The sequence below is a fragment of the Leopardus geoffroyi genome, chromosome E3 (genome assembly GCF_018350155.1).
Source record: "Leopardus geoffroyi isolate Oge1 chromosome E3, O.geoffroyi_Oge1_pat1.0, whole genome shotgun sequence".
NCBI classification, from domain to species: Eukaryota; Metazoa; Chordata; class Mammalia; order Carnivora; family Felidae; genus Leopardus; species Leopardus geoffroyi.
In genome coordinates, this window is record NC_059340.1 from 37674504 (window position 1) to 37701177 (window position 26674).

The following is a 26674-nucleotide window of genomic DNA, read 5'->3' on the forward strand; positions in this document are numbered from 1 at the left end:
CTCTGTGGGCCGGGCGCTCAACGCGCAAAGACCCAGCCTCCGAAGTGGGCGGAGAGAAGGAAGGTGGGGAAGTGGTTCCCTAAGTGGCGGCCCACTGAACTTCCCAGGAGCCTCTGGGGGCCAAAAATTAGTGATATTAAGGTAAAGCTTCTTCCATGTAAGGATCTAGGAACAATTTTTTTCAAAATTCTAAGATAACTTCAAAATACAGTGAAGCAACAATTTGTATGACTCTCATCAGCATAACGTTAAGAAAAGAGGCCAAATGCCAGAGTACACACTGGCTGGTTCCACATATATATAATCAAAACCACACTTTAACTGTTAGAAGTCAGGAGAGTGACCTGCCTTCGAGGGTCGGGGAGTGAGTGGGAGGGAGCCAATATGAAGCTGGTGGGTTCTCTCTACTGACCTGGGTGCTGATAAGGTAGGGGTGATCCTTTTGACACAATTCATCGAGCAACAAACTTGTTCATTTTTCAGGATGTTATGTTGTACTTGAATGAAACACTTAAAATGTAAAGGAAAAGGACAGAGAAGGAAGTAAAAAATATGATTTTAAGTCTATGTCTATGTAAGAAGGGAAATGTTGCCACTGACCTTTTCATTTTACCTTTGAAAGTAGTCACACTGAAGAGTTCAGTGTGTGTCCACGTGATAGCCTTTTCACTTTGAAATGGGTCCCCTTGCTAAGAAACATCGACAGCATGGTGGTGAAGCCACCCTCACTGCCCTGGGTTGGGAGCTGCCCTAGAACCTGCAGAGCACCACCCACCCGCCAGCTGTCTAACGCACTCATGCATTGGACAAGGAAACAAAACAGCTTCTCCTCCTTCAATAAGAGCCTAGACAGGGCAGCACCTTGTAGATGTTGTTCCCGAGTCCCTAGAGCCCAGGTCAAGACTTGGCATATGCTTCCCACCATATCTTGTGACTCCTTTTTTATGGATAAGGACATTAAAGGTCACACCATTAGTCAGTATGTGACAGAGGCAGGGCTTGAAATTTTAGCTAAAGAGGGAAAGGAAAGATGAGTACATATGTACAGATGGGAGAGATAGGCAAATAGACACTGAGGGCAGCCTCCTTAATCCCTCAGATGCAGGTGCAGGGCCTGGGAGGCTGGAGCACATGCCCTGCCCACTCTCTCCACCCTTTTGTGATGAGATGGGGCTGCGGTCTGAGGCCTCAGCTTCATGGGTTCCATGATCTGGAATAAGCCACTCTCAATCAGTTGGCTTTTCTGACGTGTAATTAAAGGAGGGGACTTCTCAGCTCAGCCCCTCCTGCTCTGATGATCTATGAGGATAAGGACCAGGTGCCATGGATATGACAAACCAAGAGTAAATGTCACATTCTGGAAGCTGAATTCCCAGTTGGAAAACGAGTGAGGATTGTTTCTCTAGGAAGAAAGGGACAAGATGCATCACCAGCTTGGGGTGCTTTGGAGCTCAGCCAGCCCTGGCTTGTTCTACTTGCCCACTTGGCATACATCACATGGAAATTTCAGTCCTTCCAGAGGTCAGGAGGGGGTTGTTTCCCCTTCCAGAGATGGGAGGTTGAACTCTAGCAGGATCACCTCATGATTAAGCTGTGGATTCAAGGATCGGAATTCCTGCACACCTCATACTAGCTGTGAGGCAATATGTCACAAGAAGTCACTTACCCCGTCCCCTAGAGCCTCAGATTTTAAGTTATAAAAGGGAATAGGAAAAGTACCCACTTCAGGGTTGTTTTAAGGATTAACTGAAGTGGTGATAGTGACAAGTCTTACCTGGAACATTCATTCTCAGTGGTACACCCAAAGGAATAAAAAATAGTTGTGGGGGGGGGGATCTAGCTCTTTTTATGTATAGGGCACAATATAGATACAGTACACACAAAAATATACAGTATAACTGCAGTATCATGGGGTTACCACACAAAAACATGCATGAGGAACTCTCATACATCATCACTAGTAGGAATGTAAAATGATGCGACCCCTGTGGAAAATCCTTTGGTGGTTCCTCAATAAATTAAGCATAGAGTTACCACAGGACCCAGCAACTGCATCCTAAGTATGTGCCCAAGAAAATTGAAGACAGGTTTTGAAACAAAAACTTGTAAATGAATGTTTATTCACAATAGCACAAAGGTGGAAATAACTCAAATGTCCATCAGCTTATGAATGGATAGGACATAATGTGATCTAGACACGGAAGGGAATGTTATTCAGTCATAAAAAGGAATGATGTCCTGATTCATGCCACCACATAGATGAACCTTGAAAACGTTATGCTGAATGAAGGCAGTCAGACACAAAACATCATATATTGAATAACTCTCCATTTCTATGAAATGTCCAGAATAAGCAAATCCATAGAAATGGAAAGTAGATTAGTGGTTGCCAGGGGCTGGAGAGTTGAGGAGGCTGGGGCAGGGGTGGTGGGCAATGGGGAGTGACCACTAATGGTTACAGGTTTCTTTGGGGGAGGGGGAGGAAGGAAAATATTTCAGAATCAGACAGAATCAGACAGTGGTTGAGCAACCTTGTGAATATACTTTAAAAGACACTGCTGAATTGTACACTTTAAAAGGGCGAATTTTATGGTATGTGAATTATATCTCAATAAAGCTGTCGTTTTTAAATGTTCAGGAAAAAATGTATAAAAAGACTGGCAGGGGTGGGGGAAGGAAGGACAAGAATGAAATTAAATGGTTGGCCTACAGCATGCCCACGGAGACCATCAAGATGCACATTTTGGTGATGGTATTTTTATTATTTTTACAGATCTGTAATCTGTTAACTGCAGCCCTTGGGGCCAGATATGTTTCTAACTTCAGAATTTTTTGGACTTTAACATTATTATGGTGCACATCACGTAACCATCCAGCAAGGTTCAGGATAGCACCTAGTAAATGAACATTAAAATTCCCACAGGAAAACAGATGTGCTTTCACACTGAATGAGCTAATAAGGGCTGAGGGTCTTCACTGTCCAATACAGAAGCCACATGTGATTGCTTGGCTCTTAAAATGAAGCTAGCCTGAGTTGAAATGTGCCTCGAGTGTAAAATGCCAGATTTCAAAGACTTAATTTGAGAAAACTGATATTTTTAAAAATGTTACAAGGTTGATCATGTTTATATTGATTATAAGTTGAAATGATGTTTTGGATCCATTGGCTCAAATTAAATAGATCATTAAAATTCATTTCACCTGCTTTTCTTTACCTTTTTTTTTTTAAGTTTATTTATTAATCTTGAGAAAGAGAGCATGAGGGCGGGGCAGAGAGAGAGGGAGACAGAGAATCCCAAGCAGGCTCCACGCTGTCAATGCAGAGCCTGACGTGGGGCTCAAACTCATGAACCATGACCTGAGCCACAACCAAGAGTCTGACGCTCAGCTGGCTGAGCCACCCAGGTACACATTGTCTCTTTTTTTTTTTTAATTTTTTAACATTTATTTATTATTGACAGAGATAGAGCATGAGCATGGGAGGGACAGAGAGAGAGGGAGGGAGACAGAATCTGAAGCAGGCTCCAGGCTCCAAGCTGTCAGCAGTCAGCACAGAGCCCGACACGGAGCTTGAACTCACAAACCATGAGATCATGACCTGAGCTGAAGTCTGACGCTTTACCGACTGAACCACCCAGGCACCCCCTCTATTTTTCTTTAAATGTGATTATCTAGGAAATTTTTTCAGTACCCATGTGCTCTGTCTTTGCAGCTCATATTCTTTTTTTTTTTTTTAATTTTTTTTTCAACGTTTTTTTTATTTATTTTTGGGACAGAGAGAGACAGAGCATGAACGGGGGAGGGGCAGAGAGAGAGGGAGACACAGAATCGGAAACAGGCTCCAGGCTCTGAGCCATCAGCCCAGAGCCCGACGCGGGGCTCGAACTCACGGACCGCGAGATCGTGACCTGGCTGAAGTCGGACGCTTCACCGACTGCGCCACCCAGGCGCCCCGCAGCTCATATTCTGTTTCTAGTGGCCAGGCAGGCAGGCACTGCCCTAAGGAGTCTTCTGTCTCTTCTGGCAGATGTGCAGTCAAACAAGCTTATTCCAAACTTATTTTAAAAAAGAAAAAAAGTGGGGTACCTGGGTGGCTGAGTCGGTTAAGCATCCAACTTCAGTTCAGGTCATGATCTCCGTGTTTGTGCGTTTGAGCCCCGTGTCAGGCTCTGTGCTGACTGCTGACATCTCGGAGCCTGGAGCCTGCTTCAGATTCTGTCTCCCTCCCTCTCTCTCTGCCCCTCCCCCCCCACCCCCCCACGCTCTGTCTCTCACTCTCACAAATAAAATAAACACTAAAAAAAAAAAAAAAGAAATCCTTTGCGTTTCAGTGCTTTTTGATATCTAGAGTATAAGTTCAATTGGGGGATCCAAAATGTAGACCACAAGCCTGGGGAATCAGGACTGAGAAGGAAAGGGTGGGAAATTACAGCTCTAGCTGGCTCCATTCCAGGGCTGGCCTGCTCCCCACTGCCCCATCCCCCACCCCCTGGCAATCAGACCCCTGCAGCTGCCCCTCCCAGACACCTCTGCCAGGCCAGCCCAGCCTGCTGGGTCAGCCCTGCCTGCCACTCATCTGCAGCGTTGCAGGGGAGGGGCAAGGAGGAAGGGGCTGGAGGAGGGTACGTGGGGGCGGGCCGCCCCACGGCTGAAGCACTGCACCAGACTCAGGCAGAGGGCCAGCCATGTCCAGCCCAGGGCTCCTGCTCCTGCTCTTGCTGCTGTCAGCGTCACCACCGCTGCGACCCTCCTCGCTGGCACCGCCAGAAACCCCAGAAGGCAAAGCCACCATCACAGGCCTCATCCTCTCCGCGCTGGAGAGAGCCATTTCCTTCCTGGAGAAGAGGCTGCCTGAAATCAACTTGGATGGCGTGGTGGGGTTCCGGGTGCTGGAAGGTAGGTGCACTCTTGTTATCCTAGACTGACCCCTGGAATACCAGCCTATCACCTCTCTGCTCTGTACCCCTGGGACCTGACCACTTCCTGGCCACTGAAGTATCCTGCTCTAACTATAAGGAAAGAAGGGCTGGGCAGCTTGCTCCTTTTGGGTGTCTTGGGGCCCTGCTCTACTCAATTATTTTGGAAGCAAGAAGGATTCAGAGGCCACATGAGAAAAGATTGGGAACTTATTGTTTTCCCAGGAGGAAATGATTCATTTGACAGCCCCTCTCCTGATACACCATGAACCAGGTGGGCAGAGGGAGAGTGCCCTTTCAAGAGGCATGTATGGGAGGGCGCCTGTGAACAAAGCCAGGAACTCTCAAGATCAGGTTCCAACTCCACTCCCCCTACTTCTAGCCAAAGCCATCTGAAGCCTCCACAAAAAAAGCCAAGTGTTTGTTCAGCTTTCAGGGATGTAAGATCCTTGTGGAGGGAGCTGGTGACAGGCCAATGCAAGCAAGGAGCCACTCCACACTCACTTCGAGTTGCAGGAAGCCCCTCTAAGAAGGCCACCTTGACCTAAGTGACAGAGCTGACTTGGAATCAGCCTGGGGCTCTGGCTGGCCCCCCTTTCACACCACCCTCCTCTGGGTAGCCAGTGCAACTTGCCACCCACCACCCACCCAGCCTCCAGGTCCCAGTGGAAGGAGGGGCTCCCGGACAGGTCTGCTTCCATGCCTGGTGCCCCAGTGTCCTCCCCACACCCTTGACCCCCCATGTAGCATCCTGGAGGTCCCTAAGATCCAAGATCCTGTCAGGCTAGGACCAGGGTCTCCATTTAATCCCAGACACACCCTGTAACACCTCTAGAAATGAATTATAGTAATAAACCACAGAGCTGGCTACCGTATTAGGCACAGAATACTTTCAGGGATCCAGGAAAATGTTTTCGTTTCTCTTTTAGTCAGAAGGAATAAAAATGAACTTTTAGGTCAAAAAGAATGCTGTAATATATAACATAAACATATCTGTCTTTATACTAATGCAGTTGCAAGACATAACCTTTTTTTTTTTTAATGTTTTATTTATTTTTGAGAGAGAGAGAGAGACAGAGACAGAGTGCGAGTAGAGGAGGGGCAGAGAGAATGGGAGACACAGAATCTGAAGCAGGCTCCAGGCTCTGAGCTGTCAGCACAGAGCCTGATGCAGAGCTTGAACTCATGAACAATGAGATCATGACCCGAGCCAAAGTTGGATGCTTAACTGACTGAGTCAGCCAGGTGCCCCATAAGAGATAACATTTAATCTATTTTTTAAATCTTTTTTAATGTTTATTTTTTAGAGAGCATGAGGAGGGGTGGGGCAGAGAGCGAAGGGGACAGAGGATCCGAAGTGGGCTCCAGGCTCTGCACTGACAGCAGAGAGCCCAATGTGGGGCTTGAACTCACGAACCACAAGACCATGACCTGAGCTGAAGTCCGACATTCAATCGATTGAGCACTCAGGTGCCGCCAATCTATTTTTTTAATAAAGTAAGGAACCCACAAAGCCATAGCATGTGGCCCGGCAAACATGCCTTGGATGTTACCTGGGTACCCGCTGTAATCCCCAAACGCCCAGAGCTGGCAGTGCTTTGTTTTGTTCTTTCAGCACGTGGGGACTCTGAGGCACAGAGAGGTTCAGTAGACTCCATATTCCTCACAGCTGATAGGCAGAGGGTCTAGTATTCAAATCTAACTGCTCTAACAGCCCTTGAGGGCAGGGTGGGCACACATTGACTTTCCTGACCACCCTGGAGGTGAAACACAGCACTGGGCTCCCTCTGAGCAGCGGTTGAATAAACATTCCTGAAACAAGGCAACAGACCTTTGTCAACAATAGTCCCATGGGTCTGTCAGTTCCTTATGAAGACAAAAGGGAGGGACAGGTGATTCCCTTGATGGAGTGCTTTCTGGGGTCCGTGAGATAATAAAAGATAAGGTTCACTAAGTACCCACCAAGCCCTGGCATAATGTAAATGTTTGCATGGGGTAATTCACTGACCCCACATAACTCTTGAAGTAAGTTCATTATGATTATCCTCTTTTTCCCAATGAGGGGACAGACTTTAGAGAAGGGGTCCTTGGGTGGCTCAGTTGGTTGAGCATCTGAATCTTGATTTTGGCTCAGGGCATGATGTCAGGGTCATGGATCAAGCCCCACGTTGGGCTCTGCACTGGCCATGGTGCCTGCTTAGGATTCTCTCTCTCTCTCTCTCTCTCTCTCTCTCTCTCTCTCTCTCTTTCTCTCTCCCCCTCTCCCATGCTCACTTGCTCTCTCTCAGAGAGAGAGAGAGAGAATGTCCAAGTTCACATAGCGAGTAAGGTCACATAGTGAGTAAGTGTAGGAGGCAGGCTTAGAGCCCTGCTCTGACTGAGCTCCCATTCTCTGAACCATCACAGGGTAGAGGTGGCTGGGAAGGAGGGAGGTGATGGCCCGCACCAACACCACACAACAGCCTCAGACCAGGGCCACCCCCTCCTCCTTCCTCTCCTCTCCACGACTTTGCCCTTTCCTTTTACAGTAACCTACTGATGCCTAACAAATTATCCCCAAACTTAACTGCATAAAACAACATAACAGTTACCATCTCACCATTTCTGTCAGGAATCTGCAAACAGTTTGGGTGGTTCTGGCTCAGATCTCACATGAAGTTGGAGTCAAGATGTCAGCCAGGGCTGTGATCATCTGAAGGCTTGAGTGGGACAGGAGGAGCCACCCTTGTTCACTCCCAGGCTTGGCAAGTTAGTGCTGGCAGGTGGCCGGAGGTCTCAGTTCCTCACCACGTGGACCTTCCCATAGGGCTGCTTGGGTGCCCTCACAACATGGCAGCCGGCTTCCCTGAGAGCAAGTGGCCTCACAGAGAGCAAGACAGAAGCCTCAATGTCTTTACAACCAAGCCTTGGAGGTCACACACCATTTCCCCAATTTCCTATTGGTTTCAAGGGTCAGCCCATACAATGCAGGAAGGGCTTGAAAGGGCATGAAAACCACTGGCTGCCACAGAACTCACTATGAGGGTCCTACCTTCGTTCTCAGCCTCCTGGGAGAGCAAAAAGGATTTCACATTCTGGGGGGCTCAATAGTAATGAGATATCCATTGGTTTTCTGAATCCTTCTACTCAGATGTAGACAGGTGGACACTGACCTTCAAAGAGAAAAGGGCCCCTGCAACTACCTCCACCTGCCAAGAGGGTGATCCAGAAGGTGGCAGCAGCAGCCACACAGGCAGGGAGGAATAGGAGAGATAGAAACACGACTCAGGACCCAGCACCACCATAAGGCCAGGTTGGGTTCATCTCATTGATGACTTGGCTACCCCTTCTGGGTGCCAGCACAGTACCCTCCTTCTGCTGTAGAGCCAAGCAATCTGGAACAAGGCTTCAGAAGCAGATGGCCTAGGTTCAAGGGCAGGGAAAGACCCAAGCCTGGAGAAGAATGCTACAAAGCCCATCACGCCGAAAGGTTTGCTTAGCACCCTCCTAAACCTCGCCCAGCCTCCCCATCAAAGCTCTCTTCCTGGAGCAGAGAACAATTCAGGCCACCTCTTACCCTCTCAGCCCTGTACTGAGGCTCTCCCTCCCATCTCCTCTCTTGACCACCTCTTACCTTCCCCCCACCACCATTTTCTCCGACTCCTGTAGGGCCACTACTAATCCATAAGGCATCTTTGTGAAAATTAGAAAAAGATGTCTCCTTCCTTAAGTCATTTGCCTGCCATCTGCTGGAAACTTGGCTTAATACATACACAAACCCATGATAGGATTGTGTGCTGTTCTTGTGCAATGTACAACCTATTCAACTGTATACAGCAGCTCTCCACACTGCATCTGAATCCCTCCCTCATTTTTTTTTTCTCCTGGACAGCAAGCCTTAAATGATTAATTGATACTTATATCTAAACTTTATTGAGTGCTTACTCTGTACTATGGACAATGGTAAGTCCTCTCTATGCATTAGTTCATTTAGTCCTTACAACTCCCCACTCCAAGAAGTAAGGGCCATCATTACCCCCATTTTATAGATGAAGAATGTAAAATGGAGAGAAATTAAATATCTTTCTCTGGTTACCCATCAAGAAAGTATCAGAGTCAGGATCTGAATGAAGGCTCACCTCCAGAAATCAAGCTCTTGGCTGCCAATTTCCAGCACTCTAGTGTCCCCACCACCATCACCCAGCTGAGCCCCACAAGGTCTAATTTCCAATAAGCTCAGTGAATTCCTTCTCCTCAGGAGCTGGAGGAGGCAGAGAGGCTCAGTAAGCATTATAGCTTAGGATAATTTTTCCTGTCCAAATGATTTGCCAAATGATGGAATGAATGATCTCTTTTCCTTTCCAGTGCAGCTAAAAGGTGTTCAAGAAAAATGGGCTCGGGACCCCCAGCTGCAGCCGCTGAGCCTGAGTGTGGGGAAGCTGGTGGAAAAACTAGCACCTCTCCTTCACAGATCCATTTTCTACCTGGAGCTGAGTGACCCTAAGTACCTAAGAGGTAATAGCAGGGGTGGGGGGCGGGGATCTCATTTCTTCAAGAACACAGCATCTGGGGGTGCTCCTCCCAGTGTAAGGGATGGTCTGGGACAACCTGTAACCAATTGGGTCCTGTGGGCGAAGCACACCACAGGCTGACCCTGAGGAATGTTTGGGCATCCTTGACTGGGTTGAGATGACCTCTCCCACCCACACAGGGAGTGGCGCAGTGAGGGCTAAGAGTAGGGAACATGTTCCCCCTCATTTGTTTAGCTCCCCCCAGGCTTGGGAGCCTTCATCCTAGACTGGAGGGGAGGGTCTGGTCTGTCCCAGAGAGTGGGATACCTCAAAGGTAATTCAGCCCTTTGTGCTGCAAATATTAGCCTCTCGCTAGTATCTCTCTTGTGCCTTATAATGCTAAGAGTCTCTGACCCACCCTATAAACATGGAGTGAATCATTGCTGGGGGTGGTGGAGTGGGGCAGCCCCTCATACTTGTCCAGTCCTGCCTCCCAGGCTCCCAGCTCCCAGTCAGAGGTGGGAGTGAGTGGGGGATAATTGGCCAGTCCTCCCTTCCTTCTCAAAGTCCTGTTGCATGTGACCATACCCAGCCCTCTCTACCTCCAACATCCAGGTTCCCCACCCTCTCCCAGGCCTGGCCCTTGGGACTATCCTAACCTGTGTCATCCTAAAGAAGCCCTAAGCTGGGCATCTTTTTTGTAAGAGCTCCACTTTCTAACCAAACCAAAGGAGTCAACTAACCCTTTTCGTGTGTCTCAAACTTCCAGGGGATGCAGTAGATTTGGTCAAAGCCTGTCCCAACACTATTCCTATGGATTAAAAAAAAAAAAAAAATTTTTTTTTTTTTTTTTTTTTTTTGGAGAAGCATTTCCTGATTGTTTCAAACACAATGTGCAACCAGCAGACAAGGTTCAAAGCCCTAAGCAGGCACTTGTGTGTGGTCAGGGGTAATGGGGGTGGAACACCTAGTTGCTTGGCTTGGAGTTACAGGAACCTGGGGGCAGTAAGGTAAGGGATGGCCCACTGCCTTCTGGGTGTTTCCCCCCACCCCCACCTCTCTGCCAGAGTTCCAATCAACCATCCAGCCTGGGTTTTGGAAGCTTCCGCGTGCCTGGACCTGTACAGATGCCTCCATGGTCTACCCCACGTTTGAGACTCAGGACTCCTTCTCAGAGGAAAGCAGTGACTTGTGTCTGGTGCAGCTGCTGGGAACAGGGTGGGCCTCCTGTACTTGCCCTGCTTCCAAAAAACCCAAAAGTACTTGCTCTTTGCTTGTCCTCTCATTCCACGCACTCTCCCAGTCCCCAAGGGTCTGCGTGAAACCAGGTACAGCCACCCCCCACCCCAGACACCAACCTCTCCCACCCCCCGTGGCACCCGAGCTGGCCCCCACTGTCCACTCAATACTTCACACCTGGTCCGAACATGCACCTCACCCCACTCCACACCCCACCCGTCTCCCATATCAGAGCAATCCTTTCAAAAACCACATTTGAACCTCCTGCCTGCTGTGTGACGCTTCCTATTGTTCTCAGAACAAAGCCCCAAGTCCTACTGCCCTTCCAGGTCTCCATGTTTCTCTAGTCCAGCCCCTGGGGCTCGTGTCAGACTCTCACTGTCAGACAGACAGTGCCTACTCTGTCCCACTTCTAAACCCACGCCTGTGCCCATCTGGCCTCTGTGGGCCTCCTCCCACCCTGCCCCACCCCTCCCCCATGCCTAAGTAACTCTGCTCATACTTTAGGGCCACCCCCAGCATCCTTCCTCCAGAACCTTCCCTGACCTCACTGCACAAGCTGACCTCCCGTGGTGGGCTGGCTCTCTTAGCACCACTGGTAGCCATAGGTGCGATTTACATTTGTCTTATGGTTCTGCCCCTCTCACTGGGATGTAGGTCTCTGAAAGCAGGACTGGATCCCAGTTAACTTACCATTTTATCCGGCTGTGCAATGAGCTCGTGAGCTTGGAGCAAGCCCTGAATCAGTCTGAGGTTCAGGGGTCTGCTGTTTAGGGCAGGGTGGAAAGGTTGTACTTGGGGGTTCCAAGGAGCAATAAGAAGTTGCAGCCTCCTGGAGCTCCTCCAACCCAGGGTAACTCCAGTGTCACCTCCCCTGTGCTGGGATACTGATTTAGCAAATCAAGTCACAGTACACCTGTGCTTTATCCAGCAACCCCTTGTGCACAGCTGGGTGCCTGGAAACTACCGGGGTTCTAATAGCTAATGGGGGAATAGGGACCAGGGAAGTCTCCATGTCCCCAGGCTTCCTTTAGGACACCCTTTCTCTAGGGCCTGAACCACTTTTCCCCCAGGACCGATGGTGGCCAGCCCTGCAGGCTCTCAGACTTCTGCAGGACCCTCATGACCAAGCCCGGCTGCTCAGGCTATTGCCTGTCTCACCAGCTGCTCTTTTTCCTCTCAGCCAGATTGGTGAGTGCCCATGTGGGCTAGCCACACACTCAGAGGGGGAAAAAAAGGTAAAGAGGGGCTGGGGGACCCGGGTGGCGCAGTCAGTTAGGTGTCTGACTCTTGATCTCGGCTTGGGTCATGATCTCACCGTTCATGAAGTTCGTGAGTTCAAGCCCTGCATCGGGCTCTGCATTGACGCTGCAGGTCCTGCTTGGGATTATCTCTCCTTCTCTCTGACCCTCCCCCGCTTGTGTTTTCTCTCTCTCTCTCTCATTCTCTCTCTCTCAAACTAAATAAACAAACTTTAAAAAATGTTTTTAAAAGAAGAAAGGTAAAGAGGGCCTTTGGCAGCATGGTTTTATATGGTACCTACCAGGAAAACAAGCAGGTTTTTGGACTTGTGCTTTGGGCATTGGGAAGGAATAGTAAAAGTAGCCTGCCATAGGGGCGTGTGCATGGCTCAGCTGAGTAAGCATCTGACTCTCAGTTTTGGCTCAGGTCATGATCTCACGGTTCATGAATTCGAGCCCTACATCAGGCTCTGCGTTGACAGCACAGAGCCTGCTTGGGATTCTCTGTCTCCCTCTCTCTCTGCCCATTCCCCGCTCATGCTCTCACTCTCTCTCTCACTCCCAAAATAAATATTAAAAAAAAAAAAAAAAAAAAAGAGTAGCTTACCATCTGCCCACTATAACATTGAACCAAACTGGAGGGGGGGAAGGGATTCTGTTGGACAGATAGCTTTGCATGCTGAACTGGATCATAGGCATCCGAAAAAAAAAGAGAGAAAGAATAAAAGAGAAGTAGCAGAAAGAATTTAGCAAACAATAACAAATTGAAAAAGATTTAGAATATTTGGTCCATAGCAGCTTCCAGAAAACAAAACCAAGACAAGCGAGCCCCACCCCCACCTCTGCAGCCTGCCACGCTCTTCCAAGCCCAGGAGCTCAAACTTTGCTAAATAATGATAATAATTTCTTAAATGTTTATTTATTTATTGTTGAGAGAGAGAAACAAGCATGAGGGAGGGGCAGAGAGAGAGGGAGAGAGAATCCCAAGGTGTCAGTGCAGAACCTGATGCGGAGCTCAATCTCACAAATCATGAAAACATGACTTGAGCCAAAATCAAGAGTCGGACTCTTGAGCAACTGAGCCACCCAGTCGCCCCAATAATGATAATAATTTTTAAACATATATATTTCCTTATATAGAAAAGTAAGCCTCATTATCTCTATTGAAAGATGTTATTCCATGACCAGAAATCCTTAGCTGAAAAGGGACTTAATATTTTTGTTTGTCAGGTTTTTTAAAAAATGTTATTTATATGCAGGCTGTCACAGTCCAGTATTTCTGTAAATACAAAAAAAAAATCAGATTACGAGGAAAATTATTTTTTAAATATAATATCAATTATTTTTATTAAATTATTTAAAATTAAAATAAAATTTAAAATTAAATTAAAAATTTAAAATTATTTAAAATTAACTTATTTTTGGGGCGCCTGGGTGGCTCAGTCGGTTGGGCGGCCGACTTCGGCTCAGGTCATGATTTCGCGGTCCGTGAGTTCGAGCCCCGCATCGGGCTCTGTGCTGACAGCTCGGAGCCTGGAGCCTGTTTCAGATTCTGTGTCTCCCTCTCTCTCTGACCCTCCCCCGTTCATGCTCTGTCTCTCTCTGTCCCAAAAATAAATAAACGTTAAAATTAACTTATTTTAAATTATTAGGTTGGACGGATAGAAAGCCACTCTGACACATTGCTACAGAAGTTTCTAAAGTCTCTTTTCATCTCCTATCCTGTCCCTGAGACCAGTCCATGGCTCACAGTTTGAGCAGCCCTGAAGCTGCCAGCTGGGTTAGCCTGCAATCTGAATGTGACAGCAGCTACTGCTATAGTGTGTCCTTCAGTGTTGGGCTTGTGTCGGGGCCTTCCTAACTATGGAAGCACCCATCCATGTGAGTGCCTTTGGTGTGGCTCCCAGCAGCATTGCCCTTTCCGTGTGTAGACCCTCAAGGCTCAGAAAGGTTAACTTAGCCAGCCAAAGTCACACAGCTCCTGAGTGGCAGAGCCTGGATTCAAACCCAGCTCTTTCTGATCCCCCAGTGACAGAGCCCCCAGCAGGTGGGGTGTGTAGATGGGGAAGAAATTCTGGGAAAAAGGGAAAGAGCTTCCCCAAAGGCAACCACCTGCCAGACCATCTCAGAATTGCAAGTCTTCTGTAACAGTGCCAGTCTGTCACCCATGCCACTGACTTCCTTATTTCCGGGTGTTTGTCTCCCCAGAAGGGATGCACGGAGGGGCTGTTCCGCCACAGCCAGCACTACATGAACCTCTTTTGTGCCAACATGATGGACCTGAACCAGAGAGCTGAGGCTATCGGATACGCGTACCCCACCCGGGACATCTTCATGGAGAACAGTGAGCCCTGGCATTGCACTCTAGGGACAAAGCAGTTGGGTGTCCCTGATTCACAGGGCACACACACACACACACATGAGCTGCCAGATATAGCAAATAAAAATACAGGGTGCCCAGGTAAATTCAAACTTCAGATAAACTAAATACATTTTTAGTATGAGTATATCCCAAACGTTTCATGGGCTATACATATACTTTAAAATTTGTAATTGTATTTATTGGACACTCAAATTTAACTTGTCATCCCATATTTTATCTGTCACTATGTGACTGCTTCCTGCCCCCAAAGGCTGACTCAGTGATGGAGCTCTGGACTGAGTAGCTGATGGGCAAACAGACGTTGAAGCCTCGGAGATGAGGCAGAAAAGGGGTCTCTGGGTGGCTGCTCCTTAGCTTGGGTGTCTAGATCCCTCTACTGACCCCAACTCTTGAGTGACTGTAATGAAGACTCTAAATGGGAGGCAGGACCTAGCCTGGGAACTGCCTTCTTCCAGCCACTGCATTGAGCGCCCACTTCCTGGTGCTGCTTCACCTTGGCGGGAGGAGGCAGGTGGCGCTGTGCAGCTTTGAGCAGTGGAAGCAGGTGGGCTTGGGGGACAGGCCTGTAGGAGGTCCTCTGTCTTTGTTTCCAGTCATGTTCTGTGGAATCAGTGGCTTCTCAGACTTCTACAAGCTCTGGTGGCTGGAGGCCATTCTCAACTGGCAGAAGCCAGAGGAAGGATGCTTCGGGAGGCCTGGTGAGCTGCACTTGTACCCTGGCTGGGAGCAGGCAGGTGGTTGGGGGCTGGATTTCTAGGCCAAGTGAGGAGAGTTGATGCGGTGGTGTTAAGGGCTCAGAGAGAGGGGCGCCTGGGTGGCGCAGTCGGTTAAGCGTCCGACTTCAGCCAGGTCACGATCTCGCGGTCCGTGAATTCGAGCCCCGCGTCGGGCTCTGGGCTGATGGCTCAGAGCCTGGAGCCTGTTTCCGATTCTGTGTCTCCCTCTCTCTCTGCCCCTCCCCCATTCATGCTCTGTCTCTCTCTGTCCCAAAAATAAATAAACGTTGAAAAAAAAATTAAAAAAAAAAAAAGGGCTCAGAGAGAGATTTGCAACATGTATGTGTGTGCAAACACACACATGCACTCACACATACACGGAAATGGGGTCAGACCTTTTAAAAAGCCAAAACTCTGCAGGAGGGGAGACAGTCTTATTGGAAGATGTTGGCCCCGTGACCTACATTAACAAATCCATTCCTTGAATAAGTATTCCCTGAGCACCTGCTCTGTGCCAGACACTGTTCTAGGCTCTAGGGGAAACTAGGGTCAGAAGAAAAGAGGCAGAAACTACCTAAATTAACCAATAAGTGAAATAATGGTGAGTTCTGATAAGGGCTGTGAAGGAGACAACAGGCTGAGAAAGAAAAGACTATACAAGACAGTTCTTTGGGCAGGAGTGGTCAGGGGAGATGTCTGGGACAGGGTGACACAGAAGCAGAGATAGGGAGACAAGAGATGCAGCCCCTTTCCAGCTGTGTGACCCTGGGCAGCTGATCCTCTTGGGAGTAAGTCCCTTCACCTCTCTGAGCCTTGATTTCTTCATCTGTAAATAAATGACTGTAATAATCTCCTTCCTGAGCTGTGAGGAGTAGACTTAAAACGTAGGAAACCTCCTGTCCTGTGCATGGTACAGAGGAGGTTCCAAATAAATACAGAAGCCTGGGATGTTTTGCAAGGAGGCAAAGGGTTGGTTGGTTGGTTGGTTGGTTGGTTTTTTAATGTATATTTATTTATTTTTGAGAGAGAGAGAGAGAAAGAAGGAAAACACGCACACATGAGTGGGGGCGGGGCAGAGAGAGAGGGAGAGTGAATACCAAGCAGGATCCACACCATCAGCACAGAGCCTGATTTGGGGCTCAATCTCATGAACCCAACCGTAAGGTCATGACCTGAGCCGAAATCAAGAGTCGGAAGCTCAACCGACTGAGCCACCCAGCCGCCCCAAGGCAAAGCTTCTGAAATAAAGATAGTCTGCTTTTAAAACAGCAGGTACAAGGTAGGCCTGTGGAACGTGCATTTTTAACAAGATCCTCCAGCCATTCTGATGTAGGTGGTTGGGGGACCACGACTGGAGAAACATCAGTAGATGACAAATTTAGACAGTGGGTAAGGATCTGCAGATGGGTGCTCAAGGAACCTTCTGGAAGAAGCTCCAGATTCAGGAGAAGATCTGAGTTGTTTGAGGTGTTGTGAGGGGGAGGAGGTTTGGTGAGTAATGTGTGAAAATCCATCATGAGAAGGTCACGTTTCACCCTTCTCCCAGCTGCTGAAGATGAAGAATTATTGACAGCCATTCAACACCAACAGCACGTTTTAAGAAGAGTGAAGAGGCGAGAAAAACAATTTACAGGTAATGAAAATACCCAGGGACCTTCTGGGCGTGAAATCAGGACACCCTGGAAAGAGTGCACACAGGTTGACCTCAGTGGAAAAGTCCCCTGGCATCCCTGAAGGGCCAGGTCTGGGAGGTAGAGGGCAGGGTAGGAAGTGGAAATCCAGAGGTCTTGTCTCCAATGAAAGGAGCATGAAGGAATTTTCAGTGTGTTACTGAAAATCACAGAGATAACCCTTCTCAGACAAGGTCACGTCGGGAAAACAGAACCTGCACCAGGAACTTGAGGCAGAGGGAATTTAATATAGGGAACTCTTCTCAGAGGTGTTGCAAGAGTTGAACACAGAAAAGTGAGAAAACCCAGAGATAAATCATTGCAGTAAGCCACTACCCTCCCTCGAGGCAGAGCTGGAGAGACTGTGGAGCAAAGTGGGGTTAGCAGAGCCTGCAGGGGCTGGACACGGAGGAGGCAGAGATGGGGAGGAAATACCCCGGCTTCTCCACTCTTCCAGCCTGTGGGTGTTGTTGCTCAAACCTGACCAGATGATGAGCGAAGTATCCTGGGAAATGTAGTTTGGAAGGGTCAGTGCACTGTGGTTTGAAGCAAAAAAGGACAGGAGGGAATCCTCGAGCCAGCAGGCAAGTGACCAGTATAATCCCGGTGACCACATGTCCAGATGTCCCCAGCTTCCATCTCTTCCTGGAGCCATTATAAATAGTGCTCCCTTTCCTCCCCAAAGTGTCCTGATTGAGATAATAAATTATTTGGTCAGTCCACCAGTGTAGAGAAAATGAGAATAAGATATAATTGTATTGAGAAGGGAAGAAAGAAAAGGTTTAATATGGGAGGAAGGGAGGGGGAAAGAGAAGGAGGGAGAGAGAAAGAAGGAAGAGAAAACTCGATTTCATGTTTTAAAATATTTATTTATTTTGAGACAGTATATGTGCACAAGCTGGGGAGGGGCAGAGAGAGAGATGGAGAGAGAGAATCCGAAGCAGGCTCCACTGTCAGTGCAGAGCCTGACGCAGGGCTCGAACTCAAGAACTGTGAGATCATGACCTGAGCCGAAACCAAGAGTCAGACGTTTAACCAACTGAGCCACTCAGGCACGCCCATTTTTTTATTCAGAAAAAATAAATAACTGCAAGACAGACGCAGAAGGAGGTGGAACAGCCAGCTCACAGAGTAGATGCCCAGCATATGTTGGTGAATGATCCCAATAACTAAATGCCTCCCCATGAGCTCCCCTGCAGCCGCATCATCTGCCTGCAGGTAAACAAGAGAGGGAAGCATAACTCCAATGGGTTGTTTTGTAGCTGTCACCAAAGGCTGGGCTGGAGAACGGAGAGAAGTTCTCTGGAGATTCCAGAGGCCCCTGCCCAGACTAGGCCTGCCTGACACAGGGGGCTGGGGCTACCTATGACCAGGTGGTAGGGGGTATGCTGTGCACACCCTGGAGAGCTGGCTGCTCCCTAGAGGCACACAGCTGAACCCCAGGACCGTCCTGAGGGCTGGAGAGGAAGCTGCAGAATTTCTGAAGGCCGAGGTCCTTCCTGGGCCCCTGCAGATCGACAGCAGTCTAGGAAGCTGCCCAGGTGGGAGTGGTGTTTTCTCCTTCCTTCTGCTGCACACCTGTGGAGCAGGGGGGCAGCTGGCATGGAGATTTAGAGTACAGGGTTTGAAATGACGCTGTCAGGGTTTGAATCTGCTTCTGCTTCTTCCTCACTGTGGCAGTCACTCAACCTCTCTGAGCCCCAGTTTCTTAATCTGTAAAATAGGGACCTAGCAGTGCCTCCTTCATAGAGCTGTTGGGGGTTAATATCAGTTCACTGTGCAAAGCACTCCCCACGGCACTTGGCATATGTTAATGTGGACTGCTAGAGTTGGTAATTAGGCTCCTTGAAACCTGCATGCTCCTTCCCCCGCCAAAGGACCTGGCTGCGGTCTGTCCCTTCTCCAAGACTCTGAGGGGAGAGGAAAGTCCTGGCTCCTTCTCCTGCTCAGGAGTGAAAGGTGGGCATCCCACTTTGAGTTCAGAGAACTAAGTAACATCTAAGGAGTTTTTGTCTCAGGCAGGTGCTCAGGGTCACCTGGGAATGGGCAAGACTGAGGCAGCAATGCAGGAGGCTGTCAGGGTCAAGAAATGAGCTGTGGAGTCACTAGAGCTGGGGAGCTCGGCTGTGCTACCTGAGCCTCAGTTTCCCTATATGCAAAACAGGCATGGGGGGCTGTCCTAGAAGGTCTCATGCAGGGCCTGAGAGCAAGGGAAGGTGGGAAGGAGCTGGACAACGATGTGGCTCCTGGTCAGATCCCAGGGGAAGGAGGCTCTGGAGTGGGAATCAGACCTGAGTCACCCCCCTGAGATGGAGGGCTAGGCTTTTGTGTCCTGTATAAGTGAGTCATTGGAAGGAGGCATGACGTCCCCAGTGAGGAGGCTCCAACTGGCTGAAGTCATTTCTCTGGAGAAGGGAGCCATTAGTGACCAGCACTCATAGCAGCTGGGGGATGGGTGGCCAGCCAGCAAAGGGGATCTGGCTGGCTGAGAAAGTATCTGAAAAGCACTCATAACGGAACTGTGGCCACCACACAGTACTCACAAAGAGGACTCTCTCTCCCCAGATGGCTGCTCCTCCCACAACACAGCCATGGCTGTCGCAGCCCTGGGTGGCTTCCTCTACGTCCTGGCAGAATACCCCCAGCAAATGGAGAGCTGTGGCAGTCCACACTGGCACGACCCAGCGACCACTGAGACAAATGGTTCCACTCCCGCCACTGGAAGATAAGACAGATGCCTTTAGTCCTTCCTCCCTTAAATCCTGGGTGCCTGGGTCATACCTTGACCAGGAGGTAGCTGAAGACGCAGACTAGCCAAGCAACCCAGCTTCTCCGCACGGAGCAGGGCCAGGGAAGGTGAGGCTGGGATGGATCCAGGCGTAGAAGCAGAGAAATAAATTCAGAGTGCAGTCGAGTGGGGAGTCGAGTGTTGTTTCTCAGCCGTGTGGGCAGCTTCTGTTTCAACACAAATTCCAAGGAGACCCATAAACTTGAGTCTTAAAGTAAATTTATGCAGATGTCAACTGTTGTGTCTTCCCAGTGGGAGAAATGAGGGTCTCCGAACCTGACAGTTGGAGTCATGACCGAACTTGAGATCTGACCACGAAAAGCAACACATAAACTCTTTGTACCCATGCAAGGAACTCTACGCTATCATGTCACAGCCTGTCACAGCCTTGTCATTTTACAGAAGGCAGTGTGACATAATGGTTAAAGATGAGGTTCTGTGTCCAGGCTGCCTTGAGTCCACATCCCAGCTGCCCCGCCAAGTAGCTCCGTGTCCTTGGGCGAAGTCATTTAGCAGCTCTGTGACTCTGTTTCCTCATCAGGACAGTTGGGATCATTACAGCACCTACCTCCAGATTACTTGCAGTGCTGTGAGAATCATGTTCTTAGTGTCCTAAGAACAATTCCTGTAACATAATAAGTGCCAGGGGAGTGTTCCCTGCTTGTACTTCTTCCCTCGTGTTCTGCTTCATTGTGAGTATATCTAAACATGTCAGCTAGAATTCCTTTTTGTTTTCAACTAATTTATTTATTTTGTTGAAGTACAGCTGCCATACAATCTGCTGAAGCTCTGACACGAATCTAGTATTCAAGGAAAGGCCTTTGGAACATTACCACGGGTCCAGGTGGCGCTGTCTATGCTGCAGATTTCAGGCTACGTGCAGGCGCATGTCAAAATGAGACTCTGGGGTAGAAAAATCAGCTAAAAACCCTGTCCTTGGGCTGGAAGTGTCTTTAAGTCCATCATCTTGTTTTGCCTCAAAGTGAAAAGTAGCTACTGATTGTCCTGATGTGATTATTTAGTTGTATTTGAGAACCTGAATTAAAACACCCAGGCTCCTTCTGTGCTCAGCTGAATAACCTGGTGGGGGCAGTGGTTCTTCTAAATCTTTTTCTTGGGAGTTAGTCTCCTCTGTCTAATCCTCTTTGCTTGTGCCCCTGGATGCTTTCCTGAAAGTGCTCTTAAAGTGTCAGGCACGCCGAAACGGTCCTGGATTTCGCTGACAAGTTTGACTTGCTTTCGAGTTGCTAGCTTTCTTGGGGAACCAAGGGGCAGAATTTAATACCCACCTGGCACTCCATATGCTTCAAGGATTTCTCCCACACTATCCCACAAACCAAAGTTTACCAAGACAGGCACACAGCCTAGAGAGAGGTGGGGGGCACACAACCGGATTAGGAGGGGATTATGCCCCACCCCCATCCTTCCTGAATTGGGGGTGGATTAGTCACTGGGGCCTGACGCTGATACACGTTTAGAAGGTTTAAATTACCAAACTAGGGGGGCGCCTGGGTGGCGCAGTCGGTTAAGCGTCCGACTTCAGCCAGGTCACGATCTCGCGGTCCGTGAGTTCGAGCCCCGCGTCAGGCTCTGGGCTGATGGCTCAGAGCCTGGAGCCTGTTTCCGATTCTGTGTCTCCCTCTCTCTCTGCCCCTCCCCCGTTCATGCTCTGTCTCTCTCTGTCCTAAAAATAAATAAACGTTGAAAAAAAAAAAAATTACCAAACTAGGGCAGGGGGGCGGGGGGGGGGGGAAGGGAGGAGGACTCTAGCAGACATCTGGGTCTGTAAGTCACTTTCAGGAAAAGAGAATCCTAATGCAGAATGGAGACATGGGGAGAAAAATTTGCAAGATGAACCCCCTCTGAATTGTGACTTCCTTGCATCACCGTTGCTGCAGGGCACCAAGAAGAGGTAAAAACACCAAAGGATGAAGCTCTTTATCACTCCCGCACCCCAGACCTCAGCTTCTTATTGAAGATAAATTACATGAGCACGTAACATGATGTGGAGGTGGGCCTTCATTTCCCATTCTTTGTTTTTTTCATGTTTATTTATTTTGAGAGAGAGCACGCAAGAAGGGAAGGGGCAGAGGTGGGGGGAGAGGGACAATCCCAAGCAGGCTCCGCGCTGCCAGCTCAGAGCCCAACGCAGGGCTCGAACCCACAAATCGTGAGATTATGACATGAGCCGAAACCAAGAGTCGGACAGTCAAGCGACTGAGTCACCCAGGTGCCCCTCCCATATTCTGAACACTGTTGTTCTATCCAGTACCAGGACACTGCCTTCCCAGAGGAGTTTCTCAATGTGTGGCCTGTGCAGCTGGCATCAGAACCCGCTGGGGAGCCTTGTTAAACATGCAGATTCCCCACCCTGCCTCTAGAGATTCTCATTCAGCCACCAGGAGGGGGCCTGGGAACCTGCCTCTCTGACAAGCTCCTAAGGGACACTGATGCTCGCCAAGGCTGAGAACAGTGGGGTCTCCAAGGCCTGGACCTGTATGACATCAAGGGATATCTACAGTTAGATAAGGGGCACATCTAGGGTGGTGGCCTTGACCGTGTACATCCAGAGGCATAAGTAATGTCTCTTCCATCACATGCTCCTCTACCCTGCAAGATTCTTTCGGCTGGTCTAGAAATTAAGTTGACATTAACAGAAGAAAAAAGAAAGTTCAATAACATGCATACTGCCTGTATACGTGAGAGAGACCCACTCCCCACAACGATCTAAGGTATCACTTTAAATACCATGTCCAGCTAAAGACGAAAGAAGGTGTTGGGGGTGAGCCTCTCCTTTATGAGAGGCTCCTGGGGAAAGCACAGGAAGCAAGAGTAGATTTAAGTCCATGCTGTCTCTATTGATAACAGTTTCTGGAGATTTATTTATCCATCCCCCTCTTTCTGCTTGTGACAGAGAGAGACATCCCTACAAAAGGCTGTTTCCCTTATATGTATGAATATCTCTTACAAAAGGGTAAATTCTCAGTTTCCAGAGCATCTCTCATGTCTGAAGTTTCTTAAAAATAACCAGCTGAAAATAATCAGTGCGCCAAAGAGGCATATCTTGGGGTGGCAAGATTTGCTCCCCTATACCTTCCTCAGTGTTCACACTCATCCACTGTGATTTTAGGTGCTCCAGCAATATTCCTGTCAAAAGTGTGTTCCATATAGGCCCCCTGTTCAAGATAAACAATTTCACTATAAAAGACTAATTCTGGTTAATAAATCATTGTGTTTTTTAAGCTTTTCCCTTTAATATGTAAATACGTACAGGAAAAGTTGTGAGCTCAAGCTTCAGAACCATCTGCCCCCTCTGCTTACAGCTGTGTGACCGTGGGTCAATAGCTTGCCCTCTCTGTGCCTCCATTTCCTTTTCCGTAAAATGGGTATCATAATAACACCCACCTTTAGGACTCAGGAGGAGATCTGATAAAATGGTGCAGGTTGGCCCCTCACACGCTGCCTGAGACTTAAATGAGCTCAGTGACTATTAGCAGTGAGTGAGTTTTCTCAGAAAACCCAGGATCCACACCACCTCAACCTCTGGGGTTTACTGGCAAATGATGTCATTCCCAGTGAAATACCTCATCCATTCATTCAATAAATAGTAGCTGAGAACCTACTGTGTGCTAAGCTGTCCTCTGGACAAGGGAGATGCAGCTGAGAACAAACAAGGACCCTGTTCCCATCATTTATTTAAGAAATATCCATGAAGTACCTACTTTGCTCCAAGGACTGTGCCAAGTGCCAGGGGAAAGCAGTGAAAAGCAGACATAGTCTCTGTCCTGAGAGATGAAAGTCAAGGTGGGAGAGACATCAAGAAATCAGGGGCGACTGTTTGGCTCAGTAGGAACATGCAACTCTTTTTTTTTTTTTTTAATTTACATCCAAATTAGTTTGCATATAGTGCAGCAACGATTTCAGGAGTAGATTCCTTAATGCCCCTTACCCATTTAGCCCAACCCCCCTCCCACAGCCCCTCCAGTAACCCTCTGTTTGTTCTCTATATTTATGAGTCTCTATTGTCCCCCTCCCTGTTTTGATATTATTTTTGTTTCCCTTTCCTTATGTTCATTTGTTTTGACTTTTAAAGTCCTCATATGAGTGAAGTCACATATTTGTCTTTCTCTGACTAATTTCACTTAGCATAATACCCTCCACTCCCATCCACATGGTTGCAAATGGCAAGATTTCATTCTTTTTGATTGCTGAGTAATACTCCATTGTATATATATACCACATCTTCTTTATCCATTTACCCATCAGTGGGCATTTGGGCTCTTTCCATACTTTGGCTATTGTTGATAGTGCTGCTGTAAACAGTGGGGTGCATGTGTCCCTTCGATACAGCACACCTGTATCACTTGGATAACTACCTAATAGTGCAATTGCTGGGTCATAGGGTAGTTCTATTTTTAGTTTTTTGAGGAACCTCCGTACTGTTTTCCAGAGTGGCTACACCCGCTTGCATTCCCACCAACAGTGCAAAAGACACTCTCTGTCTCTGCATCCTTGCCAACATCTGTTGTTGCCTGAGTTGTTAATGTTAGCCATTCTGACAGGTGTGAGGTGGTATCTCATTGTGGTTTTGATTTGTATTTCCCTGATGATGAGTGATGTGGAGCATTTTTTCATGTGTCCGTTGGCCATCTGGATGTCTTTGGAGAAGTGTCTATTCATGTCTTATGCACATTTCTTCACTGGATTATTTGTTTTTTGGGTGTTGCTTTTGATAAGTTCTTTATAGATTTTGGATACTAACCCTTTATGTGATATGTCATTTGCAAATATCTTCTCCCATTCTGTCGGTTGCCTTTTAGTTTTGCTGATTGTTTCCTTTGCGGAGCATGCAACTCTTGATCTCGGGGTTTTGAGTTTGAGCTCCATGTTAGTTGCAGAGAGTACTTAAAAATAAAACTTGGAAAAAAAGAAAGAAAAGAAACAGTTATAATCAATCAGATTGCACTTGTGGTGGGAAAGACAGGGTGCACTGCTTAGACATGGTATTCTTTCCTTCAATCGATAAGCTGACAGTAATGCATAAGCATTGTTCATGCTCTGGATGAAAGAAACACAAGATACTTGCTATATTCCATGTCCTGCCAGAGCTTAGAGCTCTCAGTCAGAGACTGCTGAATGCATGAAAAAAATAAGCAGCAACAGAAGAGGCATCTTCGGGAAATGTGTGCTCAAAAGCTGAAAAAAGTGGATAAACTCACAGGCAGCATGTGGACGGAGGACAGAGGAAGAGGTCCAATCCCCAACCCCCATTCATTCAGCGTCTAGCTTCAAACCCTTTCATGCTATTTGCAGTCACTCCCTGCTCCCAGCCACAACTACAGGCAACCACTAATCTGCTTTCTGTCCTTCCAGATTCGCCTTTTCCAGACACTGAAAACAAGTGGAACCACACAACAGAACTTTTGGGGGTGATGAAAACGTCCTAAAATTGGACTAAGATATGCTATCTCTGCAACATCTACTGAAAATCATTGACACGTACACTTTAAAACAGTTAAATTTTATGGTATGTAAATTACACCTCAATAAAACCATTATATAAAAAAAACAAAAAACAAAAACACACAAAAAACCCAAGATCTTCCAGTAGCTTCCTGTTTCCACTTAGGCTGAAATCCAAATGAATTTCCCTGGAGCCCTGCAGGATCTGGCGCTGGCCTGAACCTTCCTCCTCTATCCTCCCCGACCAAGCTCCAGCCCATCTCCGGGCTCTACAGTGCCCTCTGCCTGTGAGGCTCTGGCCCTGCATCTCCCACAGCTGTCCCTTTTTTCTGGTGCCTTATTACTCAGTCTACAATGGGCTTCGAGAGGCCTTCCCTGCCACCTCCCCCTAAGACATGGTTCTTTCTCCATCCTGCTTCTTCCCACCATACTTGGGTTGTTTAGTGTGTGTCTCCACGAGGGCAGGGCCAAGCTGTCTGTTTCATCAGCCTCTAGCACAGAGGAGGCACTCAATCTGTTGAATACCCAAGTGACTATACAGCCAGATGAGGATGTTGAGAAGAGACAAAGGTATTCCTAAGGAAGGATAAATGTGAGCAGAGGAGACAGCCCTGAGTTAGTTAGCTGGTATGGCTGGGACTGTGGGTTCGGGCTTGTTGAAAGATAAACTGAGGCCTATTAAAAATGTTAAGGGTTTATTTGAGCAAAAATCAATTCAAATCTAGCAGTACCAAATTGAAGTGGAAACAAGCCAGGGGAAAGACCTCAACAAAGAAAGCGAGAAAATAAAGACAGGAAATAGGTTGCCTATAGTTTAATGCCTAGCTGGCTGTTAGTTAAAGCTGTTTGTAAATGGCCATTCTTAGCATTTTGGTTTCATAACCTTGAGGCATTTACAGTCTTGGGTTCTCGTTTGCTTCTGTGAGCAATGTTAAAGAAAAAGAGGTGCATCTGGCTGGCTCAGTCGTGTAGCGTGCAACTCTTGATCTCAGGATCCTCAGTTCGAGGCTCACGTTGTATGGAGAGAGGAAAAAAAGAACAAGAGAAAGAGAGAGAAAGAAAGAGAGAAAGAGAGAAACAGAGAGAGAGAGAGAGGGAGAGGAAGGAAGGAAGGAAGGAAGGAAGGAAGGAAGGAAGGAAGGAAGGAAGGAAGGAAGAGAGACAACGGGCCCCAAATAGAGTCACATATGCCAAGCCCCACATCAGCAAACCAAGACTTAATACCTAACTTAACTGCAGTTTCAGCCTCTTCCAGGAATGAAAGTTTTAACTCCAGCCTGGAGTAACCTGGTCAGCACTAGTGAAGTCATCTACAAGATAGGCCCCTGCCCTTCCCCCAAAGGACGGTGAAGTTGCCAGAAACAATCTTTCTTTGTCTCACTCCCTGTCTGCCTATAAATGCCTTTCATTTTGTATGGCTCTTTGGAGCTCCTTTCTATTTGCTAGATGGAATGCTGCTTAGTTCATGAGTCGTTGAATAAAGTCAATTTGATCTTTAAATTTACTCAGTTGAATTTTGTTTTTTAACAGCAGCCTTGGCATAAAGCCACATCAATCCGATGGCCTCCTTGTTTAATTAATGTCATAGGCTTCTCAGCAAATGGAGAATTTCAATAGCACATATGTGCTTAGATATTATGTGCATATTATGTGTTTGTTAAAGGAGTGACAAAGCTGGGAGGAGACCAAAGGTCAGAACTCACTAGAGACTGCCTGCACCCACATCGCCCAGTTGACCTAGAGAAACCAAGAGGCAGACGTTCAACCG

At 47.9% G+C, this 26674-nt stretch overlaps 1 protein-coding gene across 3 annotated transcripts; it reads left to right on the forward strand.

Annotated features, from left to right (window-relative positions):
- The first annotated feature begins 4581 nt into the window (after window positions 1-4581).
- On the forward strand, window positions 4582-26410 carry CE3H16orf89 (chromosome E3 C16orf89 homolog). 3 transcript variants are annotated; one of them, XR_006708091.1, is made up of 9 exons: window positions 4582-4896; window positions 9261-9410; window positions 10474-10624; window positions 11719-11836; window positions 14095-14230; window positions 14863-14967; window positions 16532-16618; window positions 17730-17873; window positions 19221-19304. XR_006708091.1 is itself a non-coding variant. In XM_045460401.1 (8 exons), the coding sequence occupies exons 1-8, from the start codon at window positions 4686-4688 to the stop codon at window positions 24888-24890; spliced, it is 1032 nt and encodes a 343-aa protein (XP_045316357.1). In that variant the 5' UTR covers window positions 4583-4685; the 3' UTR covers window positions 24891-26410. The 3 variants fall into 3 exon arrangements, 2 of the variants coding, with proteins under 2 accessions (XP_045316357.1, XP_045316356.1); XM_045460401.1 differs by lacking the exons at window positions 17730-17873; window positions 19221-19304 and adding an exon at window positions 24817-26410 and having other exon boundaries at window positions 4583-4896; XM_045460400.1 differs by lacking the exon at window positions 17730-17873 and having other exon boundaries at window positions 4588-4896; window positions 19221-19569.
- Window positions 26411-26674: the final 264 nt, after the last annotated feature.

Excerpts from the sequence above, each read along its gene's own strand:
- CE3H16orf89 (XM_045460400.1), top strand. The coding sequence starts at position 4,686 with ATGTCCAGCCCAGGGCTCCTGCTCCTGCTCTTGCTGCTGTCAGCGTCA. Across the intron at positions 14,231-14,862 it reads GGACATCTTCATGGAGAACA|TCATGTTCTGTGGAATCAGT; the intron begins GTGAGCCCTGGC and ends CTTTGTTTCCAG. Across the intron at positions 16,619-19,220 it reads GCGAGAAAAACAATTTACAG|ATGGCTGCTCCTCCCACAAC; the intron begins GTAATGAAAATA and ends CTCTCTCCCCAG.